The sequence below is a fragment of the Empidonax traillii genome, unplaced genomic scaffold, assembly GCF_003031625.1.
Source record: "Empidonax traillii isolate 1590-97213 ecotype Southwest subspecies unplaced genomic scaffold, ASM303162v1 scaffold41:size1892772, whole genome shotgun sequence".
Taxonomy (NCBI): domain Eukaryota; kingdom Metazoa; phylum Chordata; class Aves; order Passeriformes; family Tyrannidae; genus Empidonax; species Empidonax traillii.
Window position 1 is genome coordinate 1,599,593 of NW_020955234.1, and position 27,161 is coordinate 1,626,753.

Genomic DNA, 27,161 nt, shown 5'->3' on the forward strand with positions numbered 1-27,161 from the left:
AAATTCAGGAAGAACATTGTACAGGAAAAAAGGTGGAGTGGGAATCTAGAAGCACTTGGCTCAGCCCCTAGCAAAGGTTGCCATCTGCCACTAAGCACTACCCTGGCCCATCACCACTCAGAATTACTAAATGTAAACTGCTGCCAGAAGAACATTTATAGCAGGACCAAACTCCAAGCAGGAACAGGTAGGCAGCTGCCCCAGCACACATAGATCACTGAACTACTTGGGGTTATAAACTCACCTCTTCTCCTTTCAAGCCAAGACTCAGACTTGCCTGTCATCAGTTCCCACATGATGTGTGTTCAGATTTTTTCCTCCCCTGCTCAATTTTGCTGGAAGAGGGATATGACCTAACTTGTTTGGACTGACCCATTAAATAAACATAAGCAGGACGTGGTGTGCTAGCAGAGGATCATCTGTGTTTTCATGAAGAGAGCTGACTTCTGAATTTACTGATGTTGTCACAGGCAAGCCTCTTTCAGACATATTTATGCTGGAACAGACTCTACATTTTTTTCAGCCTCAGAGGGATTACTTTAACAAAATTTTTGTTTCCTCTGGATTTTTTCCTTAACGCTTGGTTAGAGTAAAGGAGAAAACCAATCCTTGATCTGCATGAAGATCTCCTATGTTTGGTCCCAAACTTTGGGAGTTACTCACCAAAAGGCTGGAAAGCTGCTATGAGCTGCAATGCTGTGGGGAAATGGAACAAGCCCCAATAAGCTATTAATTCAGATATGAGAAAAAAAAAAAAAAGCAGCTAGTTATAAGGGCATATTTGACGTTTGTAAGGGATCAGAGGAGAGGGAGTGGGAGAAAAATGTTGCTTCATATCATGATTGTAACGGTTGGTAAGGCCAGAAAATAAATTTAAGCAACATTTTCACCCACTCTGGAGTTTCTAGACTGTTTTTCCATTCAAACAGCAGCAAAATAAGCACTCTAATTTTTCCCTACAGTAAGCACATACTGGGTTTGTCTGCCTCCCCCTCTCCAACCCATATGAGCCTCCTTGTTAAACCAGAAGTCTCAGTGGCAGTTTTCACATACATGTATACATGTGTGTGCACGTCCAACACATTTACATGTACACATGTGAGCTATCAAAATACTACTATAAAGTGAGAGTTCCTTCTCAACACCCTTTCCCTGCCCACCCCACCTCCCTCCCCTTCCCCAGGCCAGCATTATTTTCAAAACAGGCAGGAATTGAGCACTCCCAAGAGCCATCCAAGCCCCTGGTCACACTGCAAACGTCCCGGTGCGCTGACAAGTCCCCGGGGCCACCTCTGGGGCAGGTCTTGACGAACAGCCTCGAGTTCACAATACTGATTCCTTGGATTCAGGGTCTGCTGTGCTGCTTGTGTTGGAGACTGGGTTTTTGTGGGTTACCAAAGGCGATGTTTCCGTTTCAGACTTGTTGTTGGCAATTGCTTCTACGGTGACTTCCTTTAGCTCCTGCTCTCTGCTTTTCTTGTCTTTTTCATTCAGGTAATTAAGGATGCCCGCTCCTAGGGCATCCCCTTCCACATTCACAACTGTGGTGGTTCGGTCCCTGGTTAAGATCAGAAACAAAAACCAAAGCAGCAGGCTTTTAGTTTAAGAGAGTTACAACACAATAAGGGAAGCTGATTCACCCCTGCTGATCCACTAACATCAGTGGAGCTGGACAAGGGAGATGTAGTGTTATCAAAGGTGTTCTCCACAGAAGTATCATCAATATTTCAGAACTAAAAATGTGCACCAGAGCTGGTTTAAGGTCAGCCAAACTTACAATACCTGGTTCTGGTCTCTCAGTGGGTTGCAGCAATGGTACTACTCTTTCTCAGGCCTTTTGCTTCTCCCAGCCCACCTCCTTCCTCTTCCCTTTCCCCAGGCTAGCATTTTTCAAATGCCAGTTCAGAGCAGGAACTGATTTTGGGCCTATCCAGAAAGTGACTCAGAGCACCCAGATCTCTTTTTTAACCATAGCAACTCGTACCTTAAGGGGTCCTTCCAAAAGCAGGCAGAATGACTGTGTTCTCTGCATGTCTTGCTCATAGCACCTGTCCTAATCTTTGGTCCTATAATACAAAACTAGCGTGCCAGGATGTAATAGAGGAGGTTTATGGGTCATAAAGAAGTGTCTTTTGAGACTTGTTCATAATTTTGCAGCCTAAGTTAACACAGACTCAACTTGCAATTGTGGTCCTCTCTGATAACTAAACAGTTGGCATTAAAACAAGACACAGGGCTCTTTCCTCCCTCCTTCCCCATTTTGTTACAAGGCTGAGTTCCTTGACTAGAACAGCGCTGACCACAGAGGGATGCTACTACATATTTTGAAACAAAGGCAGCCAGCACAACACAGGCTGAGGGCAGCCCAGAGTGAATGGAAGGGCTAGGTTACCACTCTTCTCTCCAAGCACTTGCAAGTACAGGTGTGGAACACACAGATAGCACTGTACTTCCTTAGGAAGACAGGATGCAAATGGCTAGCCACTGCTTTGCCTCTCTCTCCTGTCCTTTGGAGTGTTCAAAAAATGTGTAGATGTGGCGCTTGAGGACATGGTGGTGGTGCTACACTGATGGTTGGACAAAGATCTTTTCCAGCCTTAACGATTCTATGTTTCTATGTCATGCAGCAGCAGATACACATGGCCTGAAGTACTCACACAATCCAGTCCACGGCCAGTATCAAGGAGAGGTCGTTGGTGGGCAGCCCAATGGCCTCCAGGATGATGGCGATGGTGAGGACACCTCCGGCAGGGACTCCGGCTGCTCCCACGCTGGAGGCAGTGGCTGTCACGCTGCAAATCAATTCCCATGCCTGGTTAGCAGGAGCTCGCAGCTCCCCTCTGCTTGCACTTGCACCACGTGTTTCCACGCTATGGGAATTGTAAACAAACTCTACAGCATGGGAGGCGCAGATCGTTTGCTTCCCAGGCAAACCCTTTCCTGCCTGCTGATGCGCAGGAATTGGTACAGAGCAGAGCTCTCAGCAGGATCCACAGCAGTTACCAAGGCAATGGCTCTGGGTTTAACACCTTAATTGCCTTTTCAGAATAAAAAACAACCAACCAATGCAACTATACCCTGCTGCCTTACTAACATAGCCACTCCCAAGTCCTGTATCAATTCCAACATGCTGAGTACGTTACATCTCCTGACCCCAAATGTATAAAGGTAAACCTTGCCATGCAGGCAGGGCACAGTCCCTTCTCTGTGTCTCGTTTGCATTCCAACACCGATCCTAAATCAGGAGCTGGAAACCTGTGGTGCTTGTGCTACAGACACGAATTACAAACATTTTTATGTGCAACTGAGCTTTCCTTGGGCTATCACTGCATCGTCCTCTGGGCCTGTGTTAACACCTGATCCACTAAGAATACCCAAAAGGCTGATTTGGCCAACTCCAAAAAAGTAATAATGTCCCAGCCCTGTCTTAAACAGTTGAACATTATACTGGGAAGTGTAATAAGGAAGGAAATAAAACCAGTCTGGGGGGGGGTAAAAAAATTCCAGGAACCAGCCCTAGGAGGGGTCTGCTGGATGCAGCTATGACTGCTCAGCATGGTGAGGGGCCAGGACTCCTTCTAGGATCCTCATTTAAAGGGATTTTCAGGCAGAAAATTAAGATAATGACACCTTATGGGATATGGGAGGATATTCCAGGCATGGAGGGGAGAGAGTCCTAGAGAAGGAGGTAGGACTGAGATGGTGGAGGGGATAACGGAGCAAAGCAATCAGGAAGGCAACAACAACACGTGTGATCAGGAAAGCCATCAATGTGATGGTAGGAAGGGCAGAGGCAGCCAGGAGCAGTGTCTTTGGTATGAAACAGAGGCATAAGGAACTGAGAAGGTGGCAGGAGGATCCAGAGACATCCAGAGAGGGAATCAGGGGATGCTTTCTGGGTAGAGCGGCATGCCTAAATTACCCAGCCTAATGGTGACTGGAGGATGGAGGAGTGAGATGCTTAATGAAGGAGAGGAATTTCATGTGAGAAGCAGCTTTAAACCACTCAAAGTCTGTTTCAGAGCTCAACTACCCCTCCCAGGTTCTACCTTGCATTAAATCGAGCCTCTGGAAAATCCTGTAAAGGTTTAAAGACTCCATCCTTTAATCACCCTATAATTATGTTTCGTGGCAGTTTGCAAACTTTAGGTCAGAGATGTGGAATGCAAACTGCTTGTTATTAACAGAGGGACCACAGGCTTGATTGTTTCTGGGGGCCAGAAGGATGTGGTTGCAATAGCAAAGCAACTTACAGAATGGTGAAGATTTGCCCAGGGTTGAGGTCGACGTTGTTCAGCTGAGCAATAAACACAGCTGCCATGCACTGAAAAATAGCAGCTCCATCCATGTTTACAGTGGCCCCAATAGGAAGGATAAACCTGCTGATCCTTTTGTCCACCTTGTTGTTCTCCTCAATACACTTGATCATGGAGGGGAGAGTGGCTGAGCTGGAAACAGAGAAGAGGGAGAAATCAAACACATCAGGGTGCGCTGAATGGCCAGTCACTGCCTCGAGCCTTTCATGTTGCTAACATGCTGCAGACAGGATGTCAAGACAACAATGCCATTTTAGAGTCCCTCTCTGTCATAATTGCAATGAGGGATGCTCCTTGTTGAGTCTTGAGCAGAGGTATTTAATAATCTGCTTCCATCCAGAAATAGCTGATAAGGACTCTAATCTCACAGAAGTAAGAACATGACTTAACACAGTATGAAGCATTACAAGTCTCAAAACCAAAAATACACCAGCAGATGCCAATATGGCAGGAGAGGCCAGAAGGAGATGATTTAAGGTCCCTTCCAATCCAAACCATCCTCTAATTCTATGACAATATAAACACAACAGATGCAACAGCAATCTCTGTTAAAGTTGTACTAGTGCCTTCTCAAATGAACAGAAAAATAATTTTAAAAGAAAATATCACTCTTGGATTTATTTCTTGCATTATAAATTAAACAGTTTTATTCATAAACTCTCTCCTAGGGTAGGAGAGGGTTTATGAATAGTAGTTCAGCTTCTGTGACAGACATGACAGACATGCATCTACTTTTGGAGATGACCTGAAATGATTTTGTATAGTTATGTTATTTGATCAGGTGTTTGTCATTGAGAAAAGTGTAAATGACATGCTCAATAGTTTGGCTATGACAAATAAAAGTTGATCAGGCCAGATCTTTGAAATCAGTAATGTTAAATCCCTTTGAACTAGCAAGCAATTCTGCTTTGCTCCTGCAAAATTAGTCTAAACTTGTTCTGGGTCCTTCTGAACTTGGAGAAGTAAACTTCTCATGACAAAGTCCCTCACTACTGATCCTCACTTTACTTAAAATTAAAAGGACAGCTGGAAGGATCTTTTTAAGGCAATTACTTTCACCTTTTACTTTTGCCCAAATATTTCCATCTCAGCATCATGCTACAGTCACAATATTTTGAGGAATTGTTTTCAACAGCTAATTATCAGTATGTGATGTGTGGCAGGCTGCTGACAGCAGTGAGACTCTCTACTCTCTGAAGTCTCTTTTTTGCAATCTCAGGAACAACAATCACACCTAAAACTAAAACTGGATATTACCAGGTTACGGTGCCATATATAACCAGGCTATAATCCCAAAAGCAGCACATAAACCCACCTGGAGCAAGTGGCAAAAGCGGTGGCAAGTGGTGTGATAAGTCCTAATAGAAAACGATATGGATTTTGACGTGTGGCTGCAAAATAAATAAGTGGCAGAATGATTCCTCCATGGATGAAGTGGCCCAGAATAGAGGCGAAGATGTATTTTCCCAGACTGGTCACCAGAAGCACAATATCTTCCATTTCCACAATCTTGCTCCCAACAAGGAACATAATGCCAATAGGTACATACCTGTGTAAATGAAATATTGCCTGTCATTAAGTACAAACAAAAAGCCTTGGAAAATATGCTGGTTTCCATCCTGGAGATAATGTTCTTGTAAAGAACTTGCTGCTCCTACTGAGGGGTAGTTCCTTACTCACCACACGCTCAGGGTAAGGAAATTGGGAAGGTTTCCCTAGCACTTTTGCTTGGTGGATGGCAAGCAGTTAAATTGAAAAAGCTCTGCTGACTTATGCCCTCAAAGACACAGGTAGAAGACTGCCAAAGGGAAGCTAAGCAGGAAGCAGAAATGGTGGCAGAAGCTGCCAGGACAAGACACCAGTGTGGAGTTTTAGGGTGGAAGACCTAAAGCTGAAGGGATGGCAGATGGAAAGAAAGAAAAAGGAGCGATACCATGTCACTGGAGCAGAGAAAGGGGTGGAAGAGTTGGGTCTTGCACATGCAGAAACTACCAGCACAAGTATGAAGTTAGGTCATTAAAATCTGAGACATACTGGATGCCAAGATACTCGGTGTAGGAAAGAAAAAGCTATGCACATACCAGAGAGCTCAGCTAAAGGCTGCTGCTGCACGTGCCAAAGATAGCAATTAGCTCTGCTATTTGCCTACAAAGGACCAAGTTAAATGATTAAGCTTGAAGAGCTTCCGTCAAGCCAGGCACACACACACATCCATGCCTCTATCCAGAAACATGCCACGTCAGCATTTGTTCGAGGTTTCCTTCGTCGAGAGCACTTGGAGCTGCTCCAGGGGAAGGGCCACCTGCAGGCCACAGCCACACCTCTGGTGCCAGCAGTGAAGCTGGGAACAGCCCTGGAAAGACAGAACTGCCTTTTCACCAAGAGCACAACAGCTCTAAACGAACTGCGTGAATCACTTCAGGCCCAGGGTCAGTTCCCCCCCAGGCTCTACTGGGGTGTTTGTGGCTGAGTACCTCTGCTGATGCTGTCCACACTTCACCCTTTTCTGCTTCTAAAATTTAGAAATACTACAAGATCACCCAGCTCCCCAAAACCAACCTGCCCCAGGCACATATGTGACTGCAATAGATTTGCTTGTACATCTCAGAAATGAAGAATCCGATGCCCATGCTCAGAGAAGCTGATTTGTTGAGTAAGGACAAACTTCGGAAGGTTTGGTTAAGCATGCAAGGGTTTGGAAAGGTGGGCAAGCCTTAAGGTTGCAAGATCACCCACTTCTTCCTAGCCTGCCTCTCCCTCAGTGGCTCTGCAGCTCCTCTGTTCCATGCAGAGCTTACCTCCGTATGTCCCAGATCCACATAAGGATCCTCTCTCTGTCCTCCCTTGGCCAAATCTCTAGGGGGGCCTGTTGAACATTCCCCACTTAGCCTCTGACGTTGTGCCACTTACTGCCTTTGAACTGTGTTTCTTAGCACCCTGATTAGCCAGATCCAGCTGAGCCCAGTCCTGCACAAGCTCCACGAATATGAATTCTGAATTCAGAGCTGAGATTGGATTCCTCCCCTGGAAGAGGGAGGCTGGAGAGGAAGGAACTAAAAGTTGAGGCCAAAGTGCTGCTAAACAGTCCTGTTGAATAGGACTAGATACAAGCTCAAGCTGCTTTTTATCTTGGTGGTATGACTTCACCCCTTCCAAGGTATCCTTTGGGAAGCACATGCAGCTTGACAGATTCTGAATAAATACCAGGACAACAAAAGGGCCTTAAGGAAGTAAAGAGAACAAGTAAGGGCTACAGTGAACTGCAGTGCTAAGAGTCAGCAGTGGTCCCCATAATCCACAAAGTAAAGGATTACATACCAACTGATTGGCTTGAAGTGCTGGCACTGTAATGAGCTGAATACAAGAAATGCCTCTGAGCTGAATACAAGAACTGCCTCTTATCAGTATTCAGTGTCCAAGGAATTACACTCAAGAGCAAAAAACTTAAGCTGCTTGGAAAGTGAATTTTTCAATCCCTTATGACAGCAACTAACACAGAGATCTGCCTGTGTAAAATCAGGAGTTTTGTTAAAAACCTTTCTACTTCTTAGAGAGAGGAAAACAGCAGGAATCCTACCTGACAGAAAGCCCTGTCAGGAGGCTGCTCCTACCCCGGCTTAGCTGGCCTGAACCACCCTCTAGAGGTGCCTGCCTCCTTCAATGCTGGTTTCTTGACTAGGGAGAAAGTTCAGTGCGCTCCAGTTCCTAACATACAGACCTTTTTTGGTGCCACAAGCTTTGTGAGATGGGTCTGAGCAACATTCAGCCCATAAACATGTCTAGACTCCAGGGAAGTTAAGTGAAATAATGGACTTGCTCATTAATAGGCCAGAGAAAAAGTAAACAGTCAACTTCAGGAAACAGAAAGCTTTCTTTCTACTAATTAATCAAAAAAGGAGTCCTACAGAGGAATTATGAACAAATGTCTAAAGTTTTTCTGACTGATACCTTAAGCTATGAGTGATTGTCTAATTACAGGGCATGAGCAAGACGGAAAGACCCCATAGAGCGATACCACGACATTCACTTTTGCTGTGATGAGGGATCTGGTAGGAAAAAGCCAGATGGACAGATAAATGGTGAGTTCCCTGAACATAATGTTGTACTGAAAGGTGCACCTGCAGCCACACACTTACCACATAATCCAGGAAACCAGGACCATGGTCGCCTCATTGAATGAATTAAAGAAGCGAATCAGATCTTCCCCCTCCTGGCCAAGCTTTTTCAGGGCCACTCCCAAAACCAGAGCGAACAGCACCAGTCCCAGGATGTTCATCCCCTCAATCTCAGTACCGACAGGGATCTGCAGAGATAAAAAAGAGATGGCTTGTTAGATGTGAGATCAGCAAAGAACGTAACAAAACGGTCACCCCATTCTGTTGCTGCCCAATTGATCTGAAGTCAACAAGCAGAACCTATTTTGGAAGGAAGAACCTATTTTGTTTGATCAAACGATCTGAATGCAACTCACATACAAACCTCTCTGGCCATGAGCTGGCATGGATTCACTGGAGAAGGAAAGGGTCTGCTACTACCCCCTCTCATGCCCTTCAACATGATATGTGTGTTCTCAGTGACCTGAGCAGGACAAATCCCCAGTTTACTCAGGACTTTAGTGCAATAATGAAACCCATGAGAAAACAACCAACACTATGCTATGAAGGAGAAAAGGGGGAAAGGGCAGAGAAAGGCAACATACTGTGACAACCTGCTCATTAACCTGTCCATGTTGGCTGTGAGAGATACAGAGAGAACCGAAGAGATACCCGTTCCCCCTCTCAGAAATCATGTCACTGCATGGTAAGAGGATAAAAGCAGGATCCACCTATTTACAAAAACTAGTCTGCTCTGCTAGTCCTTCATGGTTTGTTTCTCAAAGAGAGCTGGAGCCTGTTTGGCAATGTAGTATCATATGAACTGAATGAGTACTCTTGTGGCTACATAAAAATATAATTGTTTTGACAAACTGGTTTTTTTTTCCCTCTTCGACTTGGCAGTACAGGCTCAACATGTCAAATTGTTGTTTTATTTGGAAGAACTTCTATAACAGATGAGGTTTGCGTACAAGTTTTGGCCTTTTGGCTGGTTTAAGTGGACACTAGCTCAACACTAGGAAAGAAAAATATATTCTGAGCTAAAAGCTTGAAATGAGTATTGACTAAAGAATTTGGGATACTGATCTGGTAAATCTGATAAAACCAGCCTGCCTGAGATGATGTTTTTGCTGGAAGTATACCACTGAAGTGGACTGTCTCTCAATGGCAGGTGGAAACAAAGCACTGCAGGGAAGGGGGTAAAACATAAATCATACACAAAAGCTGGAAGGCTAAACTGCTGTTAACAAAAGTGTTTACAAACAGTGAAGGTGCTGACTTTTTTATTTGCTAATACAAAATACTTAAATATGGGATCTGCAATTTTTTTATGGTTGCTCCGGGCAAAGCTGCCACTATTTATCTGATTTCCAATTGAAAGACCTGAAAAGGTGGACAGATACTAAGCATTAGGCACAGTGTATCTCCAGGGATGTCTGGAGAAAGGTGCCCTTTCCTCCACACACAGTAACACTTTCCTGCCTGGATAGTTTTGGCTATATTCTGGTTTGTGTGTCTGAAAACCCTAAACTCTTCAGTGGTTAGAAAAGACAAAAAAAACGACACCCTCTTATTAAGTGAATAAACTGTCTGTGTACATGGGATGTTGTTTTATAATATAACATCTTCTACTGGATTCATTTCATACAAGGTTAACATGAAAAGTTCAGCTTGGAATGGAATTTTACCATAATGGCCACAAACTCTTTCCACAAATAAAACTATCCTAAAAACATTGAATATTCTTTTGGTTTGGTTCTCATTCTTAAAAAAAAAATTGATATAAAACTTTGCTATGGTGCAGAAATTCAGTGTTTCAAGCTACTGAAAGAGCCCAGCATTCCAACCTGGATGTTCTTGAGAAGGAATTTAACTATACTGCATTATACTGATGTCTTGCAAAGGATCTCCACTCTTTAAACTCCTTCTACCAGGGATTTGCTTCTCATCTCATGAAATGCAGCGGTGTGAGTCTGAAGCCCAGCAACCCACTACCATTTGGGCTTCTCAGAAACTTTTCCACTTTCAAGTCTTGCTCTCTGTTTCTCTCTCCCATCACTGCAGTTGTAGGCAGAAGATGCAATTACTTGCATGGAGTAGTAACTTATTGCAAGAAATTTCTGCCTGCAAATCAAGGGGACAATCTGCAGCATTCAGGGAATTTCACCTCCCTGCAGCACAATGTGGAACAAGTCCAGCAGTAAATCTTCAGCGGAAGATCCTCTCAATCCCAGCCTCTAATACTGGCAGATGCTGAACAGCCTTTTTGTACTCCAGCAGAAAAGTGCATCACCCCAAAGGGGCTGCCAAACCAAGCAGCATTGTGAACACCAAACAAAAACAGCTTTAATGAGGACTTTGTTCCTGGACAAACTATGGGACACGTTATTGTTTGCCTGAAATTATGCGTTCTGGTAGGAAGATTCATGGAGCTCTTCTGGTCCTTGAATCCCTCTGAAGATCTTATTGTATTTTAGCTCTTGAAACAAAATGCTTATCAAGGAAACAACTGCTGACATTGAACTGTCCCAGTAGTAGGTGGCTGAAAAGAAAATGCAGCCATGTGATGTGAGGAAGAAGAGCAACCACTGGTTTGTGTATTTTTACTGCTGCCTGAAGAGGAACTGAGTTCCCCCAAGCCTCCCCGTGCTACAGATGGGGAACTGAGATAGTCCATGCCCCAGGAAGCCTTTCTGCCAAAGCAGCAGAGAGGATGTAGCCATAAAAGCTGGGTAAACATGAGGTGAGCATGTGAAACAACAAAAAGGACATGGCTGAGCAAACATCTACATATCCACTATTCATTTCATCAGCAAGAGAAGACAGGGCCTAACAACCAGCAGGGGGAAAGAAATATAATCAATGGAAAATTTTGGTCTACACTGTTCATACGGAAAGTTGAAGGAAAACATTTCTTCTCTTCAATCAAATATTCTGCTGATGAAATAAAAAAAGCAGGAATATCATCTTGCTTCCCTGGAACCAAACTTCTATCACTATGATTTCCAAAAATCATACTCTTCCTTTCCAAACTTAATCCTCATCTATCCACAAATACTATGGTCAGACCAGTACTGAAACTGAGCTGACAAAACTGAGATGATGCTTTCTTTTTATTTGGTCCATTCATCCCTAGAGACAGTAGGGCGTCTTCTGGAATTAAAGGAGCTCAGCTCTGGTTTTGCTCCAACAACTGAAGAAAGGTTTTGGAAAAGCAATAGCGGAAATAACCTTTACATCATAACTGTTGGCAAAAACAGGCACCAGTGACAAATTCAGAATATTTTCCCTGATATTACATCAAAGAGGAGACTGATAACAGGAAAAAGAAAGAAGAAAACTGAAAAATAATCTCAGCATTTAAACTGCCAAGAGATGCATTCTTCTCTCTTAAGGAAGAGTGATGGCTTCGAACAAACATTAAAAAAGTACTTGACAGCCAAGACTATGTTCAATGGATATGTTTAGCCTTAATCTACGCTTGGTTGCTAAGGAGCCTGTATCAAACTTGACACTGAAGATGAATAGAAGAGTCTTATTTCCCTTTTATTTGCTTCTACTTAAATGCAGAAAAACTCTATAAAAAACACACAAAGCTAAGTGCGCATTGCTATAGCCTTTCATACTGAACTTGTTTTTTAGCTGCAGGAAGCTGCAGGGGCATGTACTGCCCAAGGACATGATGCCATGAAAGGAGAACATGCCCTTTAGGGATTCCGCAGTGGTTGCTGCGCATCCGTGTCAGGAGGGGTGAGTGTGGATCTGGGCTAATGCAACCCAACAGGCACGGGCAGAGCCCGGGCGGATGGAGCTGCCTCCTCCCACAGTGAAAATGCTCGCCATGTGGTGTCAGGGATAACTTCTCCCCTGCTCAGTTCACGCGTCAGCCAAGTCACCTGTCACTCTGTCTCCAGGGCTGGTGAAAGTTCAGCCCATCAGTTCAGCTCGTAAACACTCTGTTCTGCATCACCTGCTCACACACCGTGCGTGGGGAGGAAAAGGTAATGAAGCCAGTACTTCCTGCACCCGGGGATATGCTCCAGAGTCCCTCTGGATGATCATAAACTGCTTTTTCCTTGATGATTTTACAAACTAGTGGGCGAGCCCCAGATGAGCCCTGCCATGACAAATGCAAACATTAAAAGTCTCTTGCCCTAAGGGCATTCAAATCGTATAAAAATATGGCAACCCAACATCTGATACTGAGCTCAGATAGTCAGAATGAGCCTGAGGAAGAGAAAATAACCCTGAAAGTAATCTCTCAGACCTGTCTCCCCAAAAACCCAATGAAAGCACATGAGATACTTCATTTGGAGCAAGGAGACACCTTGCAGGCTGGAATAGTGGGTCTGCGTCACAACATGCTGCCTGTAATTATTGCTGGACCTGCAACATGTTGGCTCTGGCCAATAACAAACATGTTTGATAGACCCAAGCTGCAGGAGAGATGCCACTCAATGAGATACAGAGCATCTCTGAAGTCCTACAAGCTACATATGGAAGATAATGCTCTCTACCTCATCTACACCTACAAATCAGTATCCTTTTTGAGACCATTCCAGTAACAGCCTATTTGTAATGTTCTGTCTGTAATTTTTACTCCTTCAGCTCACTTGTTACAGCTTCAAACAAAATTTCAGCAGCATGGCCACTAAAAAAAAAAAGTCTCAACTAAATTATTTTCTGGGTTTTTTTAAACAGCTTTGGGTAGTGGCAAAAAGCCCATTCTCTCCAAACTCTTAATGAAGATAAAGGTTTAAGGGACATAATCAGCCAGCCAAGTCTACAAAAAGCTATTTAAAAACATGAGGCAGTAACTAATCAAAATTTGGATCAAGTGAGACCAGGTCTAAGAAAGCATGGCCTAAAAAAATAATGTGTCATGGGTCAGACCAGTTGAGCTCAACTCCCCTCCCCATCACAGATTTGTTGAGTGGCTGTGGATAACTCATCTACCTTGTGTGTCTCAGCTCCAGGAAAAGAAAAGTACTTGTTTCTTTCCAGTGATTGCTGGAAAGGATTACAGACTTTGAACTAGTCAAATATTACAGCTGTCAAGGGCTTGTTTAAAAACCTAAGAAGTGACCTTACCTTTTCCAACGTGACATTTCCAGAGGTAGTGTTTCTGAGCAGCATCTTATAGTCTGTCGCATACTGCAGGTAAGAAAAAAAAACGTAACCAAACAAACCCAAAAAATAGTGAGACAGGCATTAAAATTGTCAGTAAAACATCTAAAATCTAGGGCAACAGTTTACTTTGATAAATAAGCTAGACACCTCCAAAGTAGGGCACTTCTTTGGGCCTGCTTTCTTTAATTATAAAATGAGGGAAAGAAAAGCCAATTCCCTGTGACAAGAGCAGCACAGAAGAAAAGAGGACTGCTTTATTTCATCCCTGAACACACAGAACACTCGAGGCATCACAGAATATCCTTTTCTCTGTGTTATTTTTGTACTGCTTCTGCTTTTACTCATGGAACTACTGACTTGTACTGTATTATATATTCACTCAAAATGGAACTTGATTTTAAGAGTTTGACCTTGTTCTGATACGAAAGCAAACCAACAGAGCACCATGAAGGTATTATTCCACTCCTGTATCATGAAGAATCACTCTGCCCCATAGCAATATTCTCAACACTATCTATTCTGACATCTAAAATTAGCAATGAGAACTAAAAAAAAAATCTTTTTGTAGCCCTACAGCTTCTGTCCATTAAATGACACTATGTTCTGGTGCCAGTTATCACCCTACCACACACACTCTCTGTTGGAAGAGAAGCCGGGCTGAGCAATTAATCCAGCAAGAAATAAGATGGAAAATACTGAATAAAAGCATCAGGCAACAGGTAATGCTTACACACGTGGGAGCCTACAAGTCTTTAGCCTTGTCTGTTCTGAGCCCAGCTCTAAACTATGCACCCAAGGGTTTGCCAGCTAGCTCCTGCAAAGTGGTAGGCAGCCTGGCACAAAGCAGAGTTGCCACTGCTGCCCAACAGAGCACCCAAAGTTTAAAGAATATTTTTGGCGAAGGTACAAAAGATAAGCTTTGAATATGCTTTTGTTTGATGAATATTTTTCAGAAATCAAACTATTTGTCGTGGAAGTTCTAAGTCTGATTACGTCACGCGCTTTTAAAAAGTCCAGTTATATAAGTAAATTAACTTTTGGTATTTTCTACATCATATTTTTAGCTCTCTTGCAAAAAAAGAGCAGTAACTTTCTCTGCCTGTGCACTGTAGCTCATGTCCAAGGTCCACATGTATCTTACCGTTCGGAAAGCTGCAGCAACAAGATTTGCAGGAAACAGGTTTCTGTAAAAGACAAACAAAGAAATTAAGTATTTCTTGTAGAAATTCTAAAATGAACGCACCAAGGTGTTTTGCTCCCAGGAACAGAATTCCTTTTGCAAAGGCAAGCATGTGGGCACCAGTGAGGTGTGTAGTACAGAAGATAATCTGGTAGCATGGAGCAGATGTCGTGCAATGTTTCCAGAGGAGTGGGTACCATCTTCTTTGGCCCACATAAAAAGGTCCCTGCTTGTCTGCCAACCTCACCATTTGGGTAGGGCCACCAGAGGCAATCAGACACGATGCTGGTTATACACACCCATCAGCCAGTGGCTACAGAAACTGGCTCAGCCACACCAGCCGCAGCAACAGCTTACGGCCTCCAGTGTCAGGCAGATTTTTAGCATTACTCATGTGATTACACCGAGCTCAACATCCCATCAGCAAAATCCACTTAAGAGAATGGCTTAACCATTCAACACAACCAGGTCAGCTTCCCCGAACACTGAGGCAGAGCAGGGCAACATCACGTGCCAGACTTCTCCACAAGGGCTTGGACAACACCGATGGAAAGCAGAGGCAACTCCTATGGAAAGTTGCAACATCTTCCCACAGAAATACAAATCTAGCTGCAGTTAGTGCAGAGAGGACAGCATGCAAAGTGACATGCACTTGTACTGGGCATCCAGTGTATTACTCCATCTAGGAGGCAGCAAGGAAAGGAAAATGGCGAACTGGGCCGAGTAGGGAAAAAGTTGCTTCTTGTTATACTTTAGAGTTGGTTTTAATGCTACAGTTCCTTTCTCCCCTAATGCTGGGCAAAAAGCACGTGTTCCCCTAGCCAAACGACAGTTTCTTTTTTTTCTGTGTCAGAAAGGAAAACAGGAATAAAATCTGATCGCTGGGGTCATAGCAGGACTCTAGCTAGCGAGGGCAGAAAGGTGATGATAGGTATGAACTGAAAATACTGACAGCAGAAGGTGTCAAGGAGGCACAAGAACTCTTACGGTAAGGACAGAGAAGACCTTACCCAGAGACAGTTAACTCTGGTAAAAAACATTTGGGAAGCTGCTCCCCATCCTTTGCTCCTTGCTCTGCTCCAAGGACACTGCATGTGCCTCCAGGCTGTGCCCTGCTAATGGTCCCTGTGTTTTTGCTGTAGTTACCCCGGCAAACATGGCATTTCGGCAGTGGTCATTCCACGAATGACATGGAACGTGCGAATCCGAACCACAGCAAGAAACAGAGCAGCAGAGTTTAACCTTTTTCTGAAAGCAAGAGGGAGATTAAAATATGGCCCAGATAAGGACTTTTTTGGTTGCATAGCTCCATTCTCCTGCCACACAGGGAGTTTTCCCATAGCCTTGACAGCAATTGCAAAGTACATGGAACTTCACCAAACACGTGGCTGCTGTGAACTACCTCAGCCTCCCTCTCTGTTGCACTACAAGTGTATTAGGAGACAGCTGCAAAAGCCAAACTGCTCTAAGAATAATTTCCCTGCTGGAGTCCACATTCCACTGAGGACGAAAGAAACAGCAACTTTTTCTCCTCAAAAGTTGACAGTACAGCTGTCTGTCCAAAAGCAGGAGAGCGAGCTATAACTCTCTGCAAAGGCACTTAAGAATTGCTCAAATAAGATCAATGGAACAGCTAATGTGCATCAGTGCTTGCACAGCTGGAACTCTCTGGTGGATAAAAACCTCGAGGAAACTAAAAGCAAACTTGCTGTTATCAGGAATAAAATATCACATACACAAATGGGCCCATGCTGTTGGGAAATTTTTTTTTTTTTAAAAAAGAACTGACTGGACTTTGAAGAAGCAAAGAGATGAAAAAAGACTGAAAACCAACCAGAAATCAATTTTTTTTTCTTTAAATCAGCTTTTCCATTCTGATGAAAACAAAGCCAAAGGAAGCAATCCTAAAGCCTAAGCAACACGGTTGTCCACTGTTTAAACATGGCCAAGAAACCAAACCCTCCACAATTTGCACAGTATGCCAGGCATGGGCCTCACTAATTAAACACTAACTTATCTCCAAGCATATACTTAAAGCACATACTTGAGTGATCCAGCAATCCTGTTACAGCAAGGCAAAGGGCAGGTTCTTGCTTCAAGTGTGAATACTGGTAAAGCTACTCTTATAAGAACCTAGAGCACATACTTTATCACTCCAGCACCAGTCACAGGAATTGGCTCTGAGGGCAAAGAAGAGCATTTCCAACAATTCATCAAGTAAAAAAATCTGGATCTTAGTCAAGCAGCTCAGAAGTTGTGTGTTCTGTTCAGTCCAACTTATAACTACACCTGGCTGCAAAATACCAGAACCACATAAAATAATGTTTTGCTCCTCTCTGTTTCGGGTCCTGAATTTTAAGAACAAAATGAGTTGGGTCACAAAAAGCAATCAACAAATAAATGGCTTACCTTGGAGGCATGAGGTCTACAAATACTACACTTATTGCTCACCTAAGCTCAGCCAGTATGTGAATTAAATTCAACTTTAATTACAGGTGGGTCAGATCACAGGTTCTTACCTTTGGATGGATTTGTGCAAGAACACCACAGCAATGCCTAAAAAAAAAAAAAGGGCAGGATGCTGCGTGCTCTGAGGAGAGCCAAAAACTGGCTGGTGACCTGCCTGGGCCCATCATATACTTGTGCCTGCAGGGTTTGCTCATCATGTACAGCAAGGCAAAGTTCACCCACCACAGAAACCCAGACAGCTCTGTCCCTGCGAGCCAGCATTCGGGGTGTCCCCAAGCAGAGGAGTCACACGGGGAAGTGTGAAAAACCCTCCTGTGAGGGTGAACCAACAAACAGGAAAGCTGATGAGCTGGGTAATTGGGCATGCAAATTAAATGTGGGTGTCTGCCAGCTGATTTTTCTGTGAGGACCAAATGTTGAGAAGGTTTTTTTTGCTTCGAAAGCTCACAGCAAATGTGGACGTGGAATTTAGGGAAACAGGGAAAGCTTTAGGTGAGCTGTGTTAGGAAGGGGCTGGAGTCCCATTCTTGTCACCACCTCTCTCCTCCTCCCTGGTTTGGTGCCTAGCATGATCAGAGCCAAGCTGGCTCTCTACAATGTCACCTACTCAGGCAGGTGCCGAGCCCCTGAGCCCACCATACCAGAGCCAGCCTCTTCTGCCACCTGCTACCCACTTCACAGCAGGTTGTATCACTGGACTGCTGACTGTTTCTAATGGCTCCATTCCTGCTGTTTCCATACTCTGTGCCAGACAACATGGTTGTCTTTTCGAAGCAGATGTGGATTATCGCACAAACGTGACGCTGAGGGAACCCTGAGCCTGGGTGATAAGGAGCCCGGCACAGCAGTGTGGGATCAGAGAGCCCTGGCCCCGTGATGCACAAAGACAAAACCTGCTGCATGTGGCCAGAATGAGACAGGGGACCCCTGACATGACAGCAGGGGGACAGAGGTTCTTCATGCATCCCAGGTGCTCCACTGCTGCCAGAACCTCGCTCCACAGACGCACAGACCCAACCTCCTCTCTGGCATCAAAAGTGAAGCAGGTGGTTCTACAGAGGGACTTTACTCCCCTCAGCAAGCACCAGGCAGGAGAGCCCTTCTCTGCTGCAAGTTGCACAGACAGCCTCAAAAAGCCCCGTATCAGAAATCCATTGAACAGCTGTCGAGGGTGACAGCTGTGCCCTGGGGCTGCAGCAGCAGCTGGGCCGAGCCAGGAAACCTCCAGGTACCTGCACAACACACAGTGTGAGAAACCACCCTTCTCAGATCCTCTTAAAATAGGAATTAGAAAGCAGCAGCACCAAGGGCAGCCAGTGGGTGAATATTTTCTGCCTGAATGCTGTGCTCATCACACCATCTCCCTGGGCACAGCTGGAAAAGTGCACCTTCCTTCCAGTGAAAAGCTGCTCCTACCAGACAAAAAGGGACCATTACTCCCCTAATCAAATTTAGCAGGAAGGTCCCATTGTATTTTTGTTGCAATAGAAATCTTTGTTTAGCTGCAACATTTGCTGCTGGAAATCCCAGACAACTAAGGGAACCTGGAGCTGTTAAGGGAGCAAAGAGGGGTTGTAGCTCCCCCCATTCTCTATTCTGACATTATGGTCAAATTGCTCTCTTATTTACAGGCCTGCATCTTTCCACCAGCAGGATAAGGATTCCACAGGAACTCCTTCATTGTATGTGTAAGGGATTATTATTAATAACTGTTTCTAAACGATGCTTTTGCTAGAGCTCTGCAAACAACGTTGCTCTGGCAGCAAAAGCGTGAAGGGATATCCAGACAAGTAGAATGAAACCCTAAAATACTACGCATTCCTCTTGCATAGCTTCTTGCAAAAAGATTCCACTTCCGATGCCAAAAACCTTGCTGTTGGAAAACATACTTTCGCGAGGGTGCCTAGAAAAAAAAAATATTCTGTGTTGCATTATCTCCAGTTTTGTTTTTTTTTCCAATGAAGTGTTTTCAATGGTACGAGTCCACTCACAGCAACTTTCTTGCCATCTGTGGCAAAATGACGAAGCCCAGTTTGAATTCCTACACTACCTTTATTTTTCTTTCTGTCCCAAGATTTCCATTCATTATCACACAGCATTTTTTCTCATCTGCTTTTTGATACGTACGTGGGTGCTCAATACATGCTCTGGACATACACATATTTCTCAGTGCGTGCATTTGTTTCAACACAGAGAAAGATGAAAATGTATAGCAAATACCTGATACTTTTTTGCATTAATGGTCCAGTCTGCATTTTTGTTACTTTGAAAACAAAACTAAGGAGATGAGTCAGTAGTAAAAGGCAACAACCACTATAAAGAACTAAAGAAAGGAGCAGAAATGTCCAGAGATTTACCAAAAAACCTCCCACTAGACAGTGCAGGCAAATGGATGAAAACACTGAGTTCTTCCTACAAAAATCAGTCAGCAGTCCCTGCATTTCAAGGGAGATTCCACACTCGGAAAATGACACAAGCCAAGGGGGACAGTAACATTTATTTCCCTTTCTTTCTGGGGGTGCCCCCGAGTTAAGAACTAGCCATCAGCTTTGAAAAGCAGTGGTCAGCCCATCTCTTGGTGCAACTGCAGCTGTTCCCTGGCCAATTTTTATTCTATCTATGACTACAAAGGCAGCATCTCCCTCTCCTCTTCTAACAGTCACGTTTTACTCTCTTTCCACTCTGGGACTTCAGAGACAGCCTTAATGGTTGCTGCTTTTGGGTGACTCACTGGGAACACCAAGGCCGTAAGAAACAAGTGCTACTGGAGCAACTGGTGCCCAGGAGAGGGTCACTCACTGCACGAGTGCTCTGGATCCCATGGTCTACTCTGGCCAGCTGCTCTGTAGTCCAGACAGCAAAACACAACTGATGCTACTCCCTGTGCTCGTGTCTGCCTTCCCTGTGGCTCCAAAGGTGCTCAGAGCCAAGGCACGGGCTCACTGACACCGCTGTGGGTACTGCCTTCAGCAGCACAGCTGGTAACACCTGGCACGGAAGCAGAGAGGGCAGTGAGGAGCAGCAAAATTTAAATAGCTTTTGTAGACTTTCCTGGCAAGCTGAGAAACCCTGACCTTACTGCTTGGGGCAGACGTGTGGCCCCTTGTGCACCCTTCCTATAAAAAAAGGGATGATGCTACTTCCTCCTTCCCTCCCCAGACTGTTACAGCTAGGGCTGGTTTAAAAACAGAATTCCCTTCCCAATGCCAATTCCACAGCTTCAAAACATGTTTTCATCCCAAAATTGGGCAAAGAAAGCCTGTTCCAGACCTTTTTTTTCCACTTGAAAAAAATATTGTAAAATACTTTGTTGAAATGTTCCCTTTTTTAATGACTGAGATCTTCTACTTAAGCCTTTTGTATAAACTTACAGCAAAACATTGACCTCACTGAAATGAAATGTCAGGGTCACCCACTGATGGAAATTTTGACAGGATCAATAGGCTCCTCTGAAACTGTTCAATTCTGTTCAACCAGCAGATATAAATCAGAGCTAAAACAAAACTGACCTTATCAAAACATGCAGTCGCGACAATTGCCCCTCAGAAGTGTTAGCAAATTGGTAGATTTTTGCAAAACACTTCACCTTGCTGTTTCAACTGCTTTATAACTAGCTATAGGTGAGCTGTTAACAGGTGGCAGGAGTCCCATCCTTGTCCCCACTCTCTCTCCTCCTCCCTGATTAGGTGCCCAGCAGGATCAGAGCCAAGCTGGCTCTCGGCAACATCACCTACTCAGGTGGGTGTGAGCCCAAGAGCCCAGCATATCACAACCAGCCTCTTCCTCCACCTGCTACCCACTTCACAGTCAAGCGCACAAGTGCTCTTTATTCTCTGTTGCTTTATCTTCTCCACCAAACCAATGAGCAGGGGAAAAGAACAGAAATTCTAAAATTTCCCTTCTGCTGGCACTCCGTGCTCGACTATTTGGTACAAACGAGCAGCTCTCCATGTCAGATGCTCTGGAGATGCTCACAAGGCCCACCTTCAGCTAAGACCACGTGGAATAAGAGTGCACCAGTGCCTGGCTTAAGGTAAGAGCCCACAGTGGGTCCTCTGGAGAAGCCAAATTTTCTTCACTGATGTGGGACAGAGTTAAGGAATTCCAAGGTCCCCTGCTGAGTTCAGAGAACACCCCGCTTTTTGGGTGTTTTTTTTTTAAGCCATCAGCCTTGTAGATGCACCTCTGAACTCTTGCTGGATCCCTCCCATGATCACTGCCTTTGGCCACGGCTCTGCTCCAAAGAGCTGCCCACATGACAGACCTGAGATGAGATGAGCCATCAGCATCCCTGCTGTGGGGCACAAGGGCACCTTATGGCAGCTCTGCTGTCCCCACCCCATGTGCTGGGGCAGAGGACAGTGTGCCTAAGCCCTGACTAGGCACGCTCAAGGCCTGCTTCAGGCACTTGCCAGAAGGGAAACCAGGAGGGTATTCCAGCAGCTCCAGCCAGACCAGATCAGACCTGGCTGGAGGTTACAGTCAATGGACAAAACAAATCAGAGACAGCCTTTCTGGTCACCAGTGAGTCATCATTCATTTGCTACCAAAGCCCATGGTAAATATCTTTTCCAGAGGCTGGGTCTCCATGCCTAGATGAGTGTTTGTGGGGAAGCTTTAGACTTGGAAAAGGAAAATCATGACCAAGAATTAAGCTGGCCTCCAGACATGGCTGCAACCATGAAAATCAACACCTTTGGTCGTTACCTAATAGACTTCCCAAAGGCAGAAAGGATCTGCATGCCAGGAAAGGACAACCCAGTGTTATCCCTGCAGAAGCCATGGCGAAGAGTGACTAACACTGTGATTTCCTCTTTGCTGTCTCTTCCTTGGGCCGTGTTTTACAGCTGCTTTCAGTGCTGTAGGGGGACTCAGTTTACCCATGTGGAACTCATTTTTACCTTTTCTCTGACACCAAGCAGCAGCAAAGCCTTGAAGGATACGGTCAATCTTGTGACACAACTGAAAACAAAGTTTTCTCGTGTCTAATAGAAAGTTTCATGACCAAATGAGAGAAAGGGAGAAGCAGAGAGCAGGACACTGCAAGAATCACCCACACCAAAAGGAATGACTTCAGTCTTTCAGGTCCTGTAGACTCAAGGCCTTGTTGTCTGAAGATGAGGTTACTCTAGTAACTTCCATCACAACAGGGACTGAGTTCAGTGCTCGAACAAGAACACCCACATTTTCAAGAACAGTTAAAAATAATATTAAATGGCAGAGGGAGAGAGAGATCTTATTTCCTGAAAGTCACATACTTACTTCATCCCTCGGTCTGTCGGGGAATTGTGCTAAGACTGAAAGTTTAAACGATGGCTGTGTCCAAAATCATCTTTTCTGGACTGGATTCCACTGTAATTGCTGTGACAACTGGACTGTCCAACACAGCAGCTGCAACAGCCCTCCCCTGGGGCTGAACTCACAGCCCACTGTACATGCACTGGGGGAAGACCCCTGTCCCCTCATTTCCCAGAAGGAAATTCTTCTGCAACCCATATGCCCTACGCAAGTCTCAGCATTTCACGAGCACTGCTTTGGAATTAGGGACTCAATCCCATCACCATCATAACCCCTTCGAAGAGGAACTCTCCACCTGCATTTACAGACCAGGGTAAGAAACAGCTGCCTGCTCCCAAATTCACAGATATTACCCACAGCCTGAAGCTTGCTGGAGCATCTCTGCCTTGTTTCCCAACTACATCCTGCTCCGTGCTGCACGGTGACACAGGAACGAAACACCAGCCACAGCAGCCACACCAGGATGCACCTGGGGCAGCCACCACTACAGTTGTCTTCCCAACTCTCCACAGCGTGCTGACTCCTTTTCTGGCAATTTTCCTTTACCTGCCTACACTCCTATTGAACTCCATGTCACCTTCACAGACAGACCATCTACTCCCACTATCCTATTACTCCTTCTTAACATGCTGTCAGGAATTGCTGGCCCTGAAGAGAGATCCTTAATAGTTGGTTCTCAAGAGAGGTGAGCTGAGGACACTAAGTACATGGCTGCCAGTGGAACAAACCAGACTTACTTTCAGTCCAAAGGGAACATACTTCTCTCTGGGGAAGAAAAGGACATTAACCTGAATTTGTAAATACAGTTCTGGGTTTGGGGTAATTTTTTTTAGAGACTATTTTATCTTTGTTGCCACATCCACTTACCCAGACACAACAAAAAAAAAAAAGTCTCTCTGCTGAAAAGCTGAACTCATAAAAGAAAGCAAATAATCCAAATGAAAACTCCCCACTCAGTGTTTTAATTAGCAAGATATCCACTAAGCACAACTTTCCAGCCACTTCACTGTGATGCAGGTCACCCCCCTCATACACCTCTGTTTGCACTTTGGTGCAAAGCACGAGGAAATGCAGTTGGAATTCGCATTCTCAAAACACCAGCTGGATGTTCACCTCATTTGTGTGAGTGCTACACTCTTATTTAAAAAGCCAGGCAGATTTCAAAAGGGTTTGAGGGGGAAAAAAAAGGTGAAGCTCGCAACTTTTCAAGGAGGAATAAGGATAAACAAAAATACTATGATCTGGTTAGAAGTGGAAGCCTTGCTTCCAGGCAGACTTGAGGAAAGTCTACTCTGCAAGACGCAGAGATGGGATGCCCACGGACCTAAAGCGTGTCCTCATGCCAGACTGTGTTGCAGTTATGTCCTCGATGGAAATACAGTATTGCATTTCCATGCCCACATCTACAGGAGGGCACTATAAAAGGCAGGCAAGCATTTAGGTGAGGAGATTGAGCAGTGCTGGGGAATAAAAGAAAGAGGTGTGTGTGAGGGATGGGGAGAGCTGCCCAGCCCTGCCCTGCCTGGGGGAGACAGGCAACAACAGGTAGCGGGGCAGGGGAAGGTGCCAGGCAGAGCCATCCCTGCCCTGCAGTGAGCACCCAGGAGCCGCTCTCCCTCCAGGCAGAACCAAAAACGGGCCCAGGCACCCAGAGCTCCGAGCAAGCCTCGACTCATCCTTGCAGCCACCCAGGCAAAATTAAAAACAAAGCGGGGAGAGGTAGAGCACCGTGCAGCCCTACACCAGGCCGGGCTGCAGGTACCCGGGGAGAAAAGACAGGATAAGGAAGAGGAGGATGATAAGAAGGAGGAGGATCATAAGAAAGAGGAGGATGAAAAGAAGAAGAAAAGTAAGGAGAAGAATGAGGAGGAGAAGAAGAAGAAGGAGGATGAGGAGAGGATACAGGGAGATGAGAGAAGAAGGAGGATGAGAAGATGCAGGAAGATGAGAGATGAAGGAGGATGAGAAGATGCAGGGAGATGAGAGATGAAGGAGGATGAGAAGATGTAAGGAGATGAGAGAAGAAGGAGGATGAGAAGAAGAAGGAGGATGAGAAGAAGAAGGAGGATGAGAAGAAGGAGCGGTGGGGGGGGGGTTCCCCGGCCGCCGGCTGCAGCGTGCAACACCGCCGGGTCTGTCATCATCCTCCGGCGGCGGGAGGGCGGGGGGAGGAGGAGGGAGCGGGGCGGCCTCACCTGACGAGGTCGAGGAAGGAGTCCACGGTTTCCTTGCTGGTGGGCAGCGCGCCCGGCAGCCCCAACCCGGGCGTGTTGAGAGCGGAGGCTCCGGCGCCGGGGCGGATGATGAAGCCGAGGGCCACGGCGAGGCCGGAGGCGAGCAGCGTGGTGCCCAGGAAATAGGCGAGGGCGATGCCTCCCAGGCGGCCGAGCGAGCGGGTGTCCAGGCTGGCGGCGCCCGACACCAGGCTGCAGACCACGAGCGGCAGGATCACCATGCGCAGCATCCGCAGCAGCAGCTCCCCGGGGAAGGCCAGGTAGGCGACCTGCGCGGGGCCCAGCGCCGCGCCGCGCACGGCGGCCCCCAGCGCCACGCCGGCCACCACCCCCGACACCGTCAGCAGCACCAGCGCGTTGCGCTGCAGGAACCCGCGGCAGCCCCGCAGCCGGGCCCCGCCGCCCCGCCGCCCCTCGGCCGCCGGGCCCTCGGCGTGCCCGTTCGGGCCGTGGCCCGCCTTGTCCTCGCCCGCCGCCGCCTCCTCCATGCTCGCGGCGCGGCAGCTCCTCGTGTCCCGCTACCGCGCGGCGCTCGCAAGCTCTCACTGAGCCGGCGGGCCCCGCCCGCCGAGGGCCGGCGGCGGCGGCGGCCCCGCCCGGGGGAGGAACGGCGGTGACCCCCGGCCCGCCCCGCTGCTGCCGCCGGGCCCGGGTCCCCACAGCGCCATCGCCGGCCGACGGGGCGGCACGTCAGCCCAGCGACCGACCCGCCGGCCCTCGGCCCACACACGGGCGGTGTGAGGGCCCTCCGCGCCCTCCAGGGCTGCACGTGTCCTCTCAGTGCCCCCTCGGTGTCCCACACCTCACGTGTGTCCCCCCCGGGTTCCCCCTTCAGTATCCCCGTTGTTCATGCACATCCCCTCAGTGTCCTCATAGTTCACATAATAAGTCCCCTCAGTGGCCCTCTTGGTGTCCCAGAGCTCACATGTGTCCCCCAGCATCCCCATGGTCGATACACATCCCCATCAGCTCACATGTCTCTTCAGTGTCCCTCTCAGTGTCCCCATGGCTCACACACCTTTTTCCAGTGTTCCCCATGCTTCATACACATCCCCTCAGGATCCCCACAGTTCACACATGCCCCTATATGTCCCTATAACTCACACGGGTCTCCTCAGTATCCCCATGGTTCAATCACGTCACCTCCATGTCCCCATGCTTTACACACATCCCCAGGTGTCCCTGGTCATCAGTGGCACGGACACTCTGAGCTTGCTTCCTTGAGGAACTGGGCTGAAACCCAGTCTGGTCACACGAGCAGGTTCTCTGAGGAGCAAACGATGTCTCTGGCGACACAAGGGGCTGACAAAGGGCACCGGGGGCTTTCAAATCGGCAGAAGCCCCAGGGGTGCACTACTGTCATGTTTGCTCGCAGAGCCACTTCCACGACCTCTGGCCAATGTTTGGACTCGAGCAGGGGCTCCATTTCAGTTCATTCCCTTGACATCAGCAAAGCACAGCCTAGCAGAAAACACGCTGTGAAAACAACCAGCCACACATCTGCTTTTCGAGTAGACTGCACTAATTAAAGAGACTGACAGGGTGTGATGGGACAATAATCCTGATTTAATAAGACTGTTTTCTACTTTCCAATCTCACGGATAGATCTGAAAATTGCAGCACCATGGCTGGAACTCCTGGGAATTGCCCATGTGTAGATAGATAACAACACCACCAACAAGCAATTGTGTTTGCCACCATCCACTTCAGAGCTGGATGCAAAGTCTTGACTTGCAGCTTGCTCTTGCACTGAAATTTGACTCAAGGTACCAGCCATATTCTTATTGATTTGATATTTTTTTCTCCCAATAACTTTCCCTATGAGTAAGGCTTGGCTTGTGGAAGTCTGGGAATGAATGTTCCATCATAAACAGAGACTAAGCTAAACAAGAAAACAAGCATCTGCAAATGGTTCTAAAGACATTCAGTTCAACAAACCTCAAAAGGAACAAAAAGGCTTTGTAGATCTTTTAAAATCAGGTTTGAGTCTTTTTCTGCAAATAGGTTTGTGAATAATAAGAAAGTAACCACACAACATAATTGTTTCTTTCCCCATCAGAGGCATTACTAAAATGGATTTTTAATTAATATTTTGAGAACGTTCCTTGTGAAAATGTCACGCTTTTTTTTTTTCCCTTGCATTTTTCCCTGCTGTTCTTTCTTGGTCTTACCCTTTTTTCTTTCCATTTACCCATGAAAAGGGGAAGAGAAAAGGGGAAATGAAAGGACAACAGAAAATTATAAAACAAATACATAAATATAAAGTCTTTATTCTCTGTTTCAGCTGAGAAAAGATTATAAATCTAAACAATGAGCACAAATCCCATTCACATATGCAAAATGAAAGCACAGGGAGAAAATCAGAAAAGAGTGAACAAGAAGAACTTATTAAATTGGAAAACTCATTTGCAGCAGCACGTGTGTGAGATCAGCACAAGAG

General features: G+C 46.0%; 1 protein-coding gene across 1 annotated transcript; it reads right to left on the bottom strand.

The window, feature by feature from the left end:
• Positions 1 to 1,223: 1,223 nt before the first annotated feature.
• Positions 1,224 to 25,233, bottom strand: SLC1A4 (solute carrier family 1 member 4). The gene is made up of 8 exons (XM_027878429.1): positions 24,683 to 25,233; positions 14,682 to 14,724; positions 13,502 to 13,564; positions 8,453 to 8,619; positions 5,632 to 5,865; positions 4,254 to 4,448; positions 2,658 to 2,792; positions 1,224 to 1,558 (listed from the first exon to the last, which is right to left on the bottom strand). The coding sequence occupies exons 1-8, from the start codon at positions 25,207 to 25,209 to the stop codon at positions 1,324 to 1,326; spliced, it is 1,599 nt and encodes a 532-aa protein (XP_027734230.1). The 5' UTR covers positions 25,210 to 25,233; the 3' UTR covers positions 1,224 to 1,323.
• Between the last annotated feature and the right edge of the window lie 1,928 nt (positions 25,234 to 27,161).

Excerpts from the sequence above, each read along its gene's own strand:
- SLC1A4 (XM_027878429.1), bottom strand. The coding sequence starts at position 25,209 with ATGGAGGAGGCGGCGGCGGGCGAGGACAAGGCGGGCCACGGCCCGAAC. Across the intron at positions 5,866-8,452 it reads CTGGTTTCCTGGATTATGTG|GTATGTACCTATTGGCATTA; the intron begins GTAAGTGTGTGG and ends TCATTTACACAG. Across the intron at positions 2,793-4,253 it reads GGGCAAATCTTCACCATTCT|CGTGACAGCCACTGCCTCCA; the intron begins GTAAGTTGCTTT and ends ATTGATTTGCAG.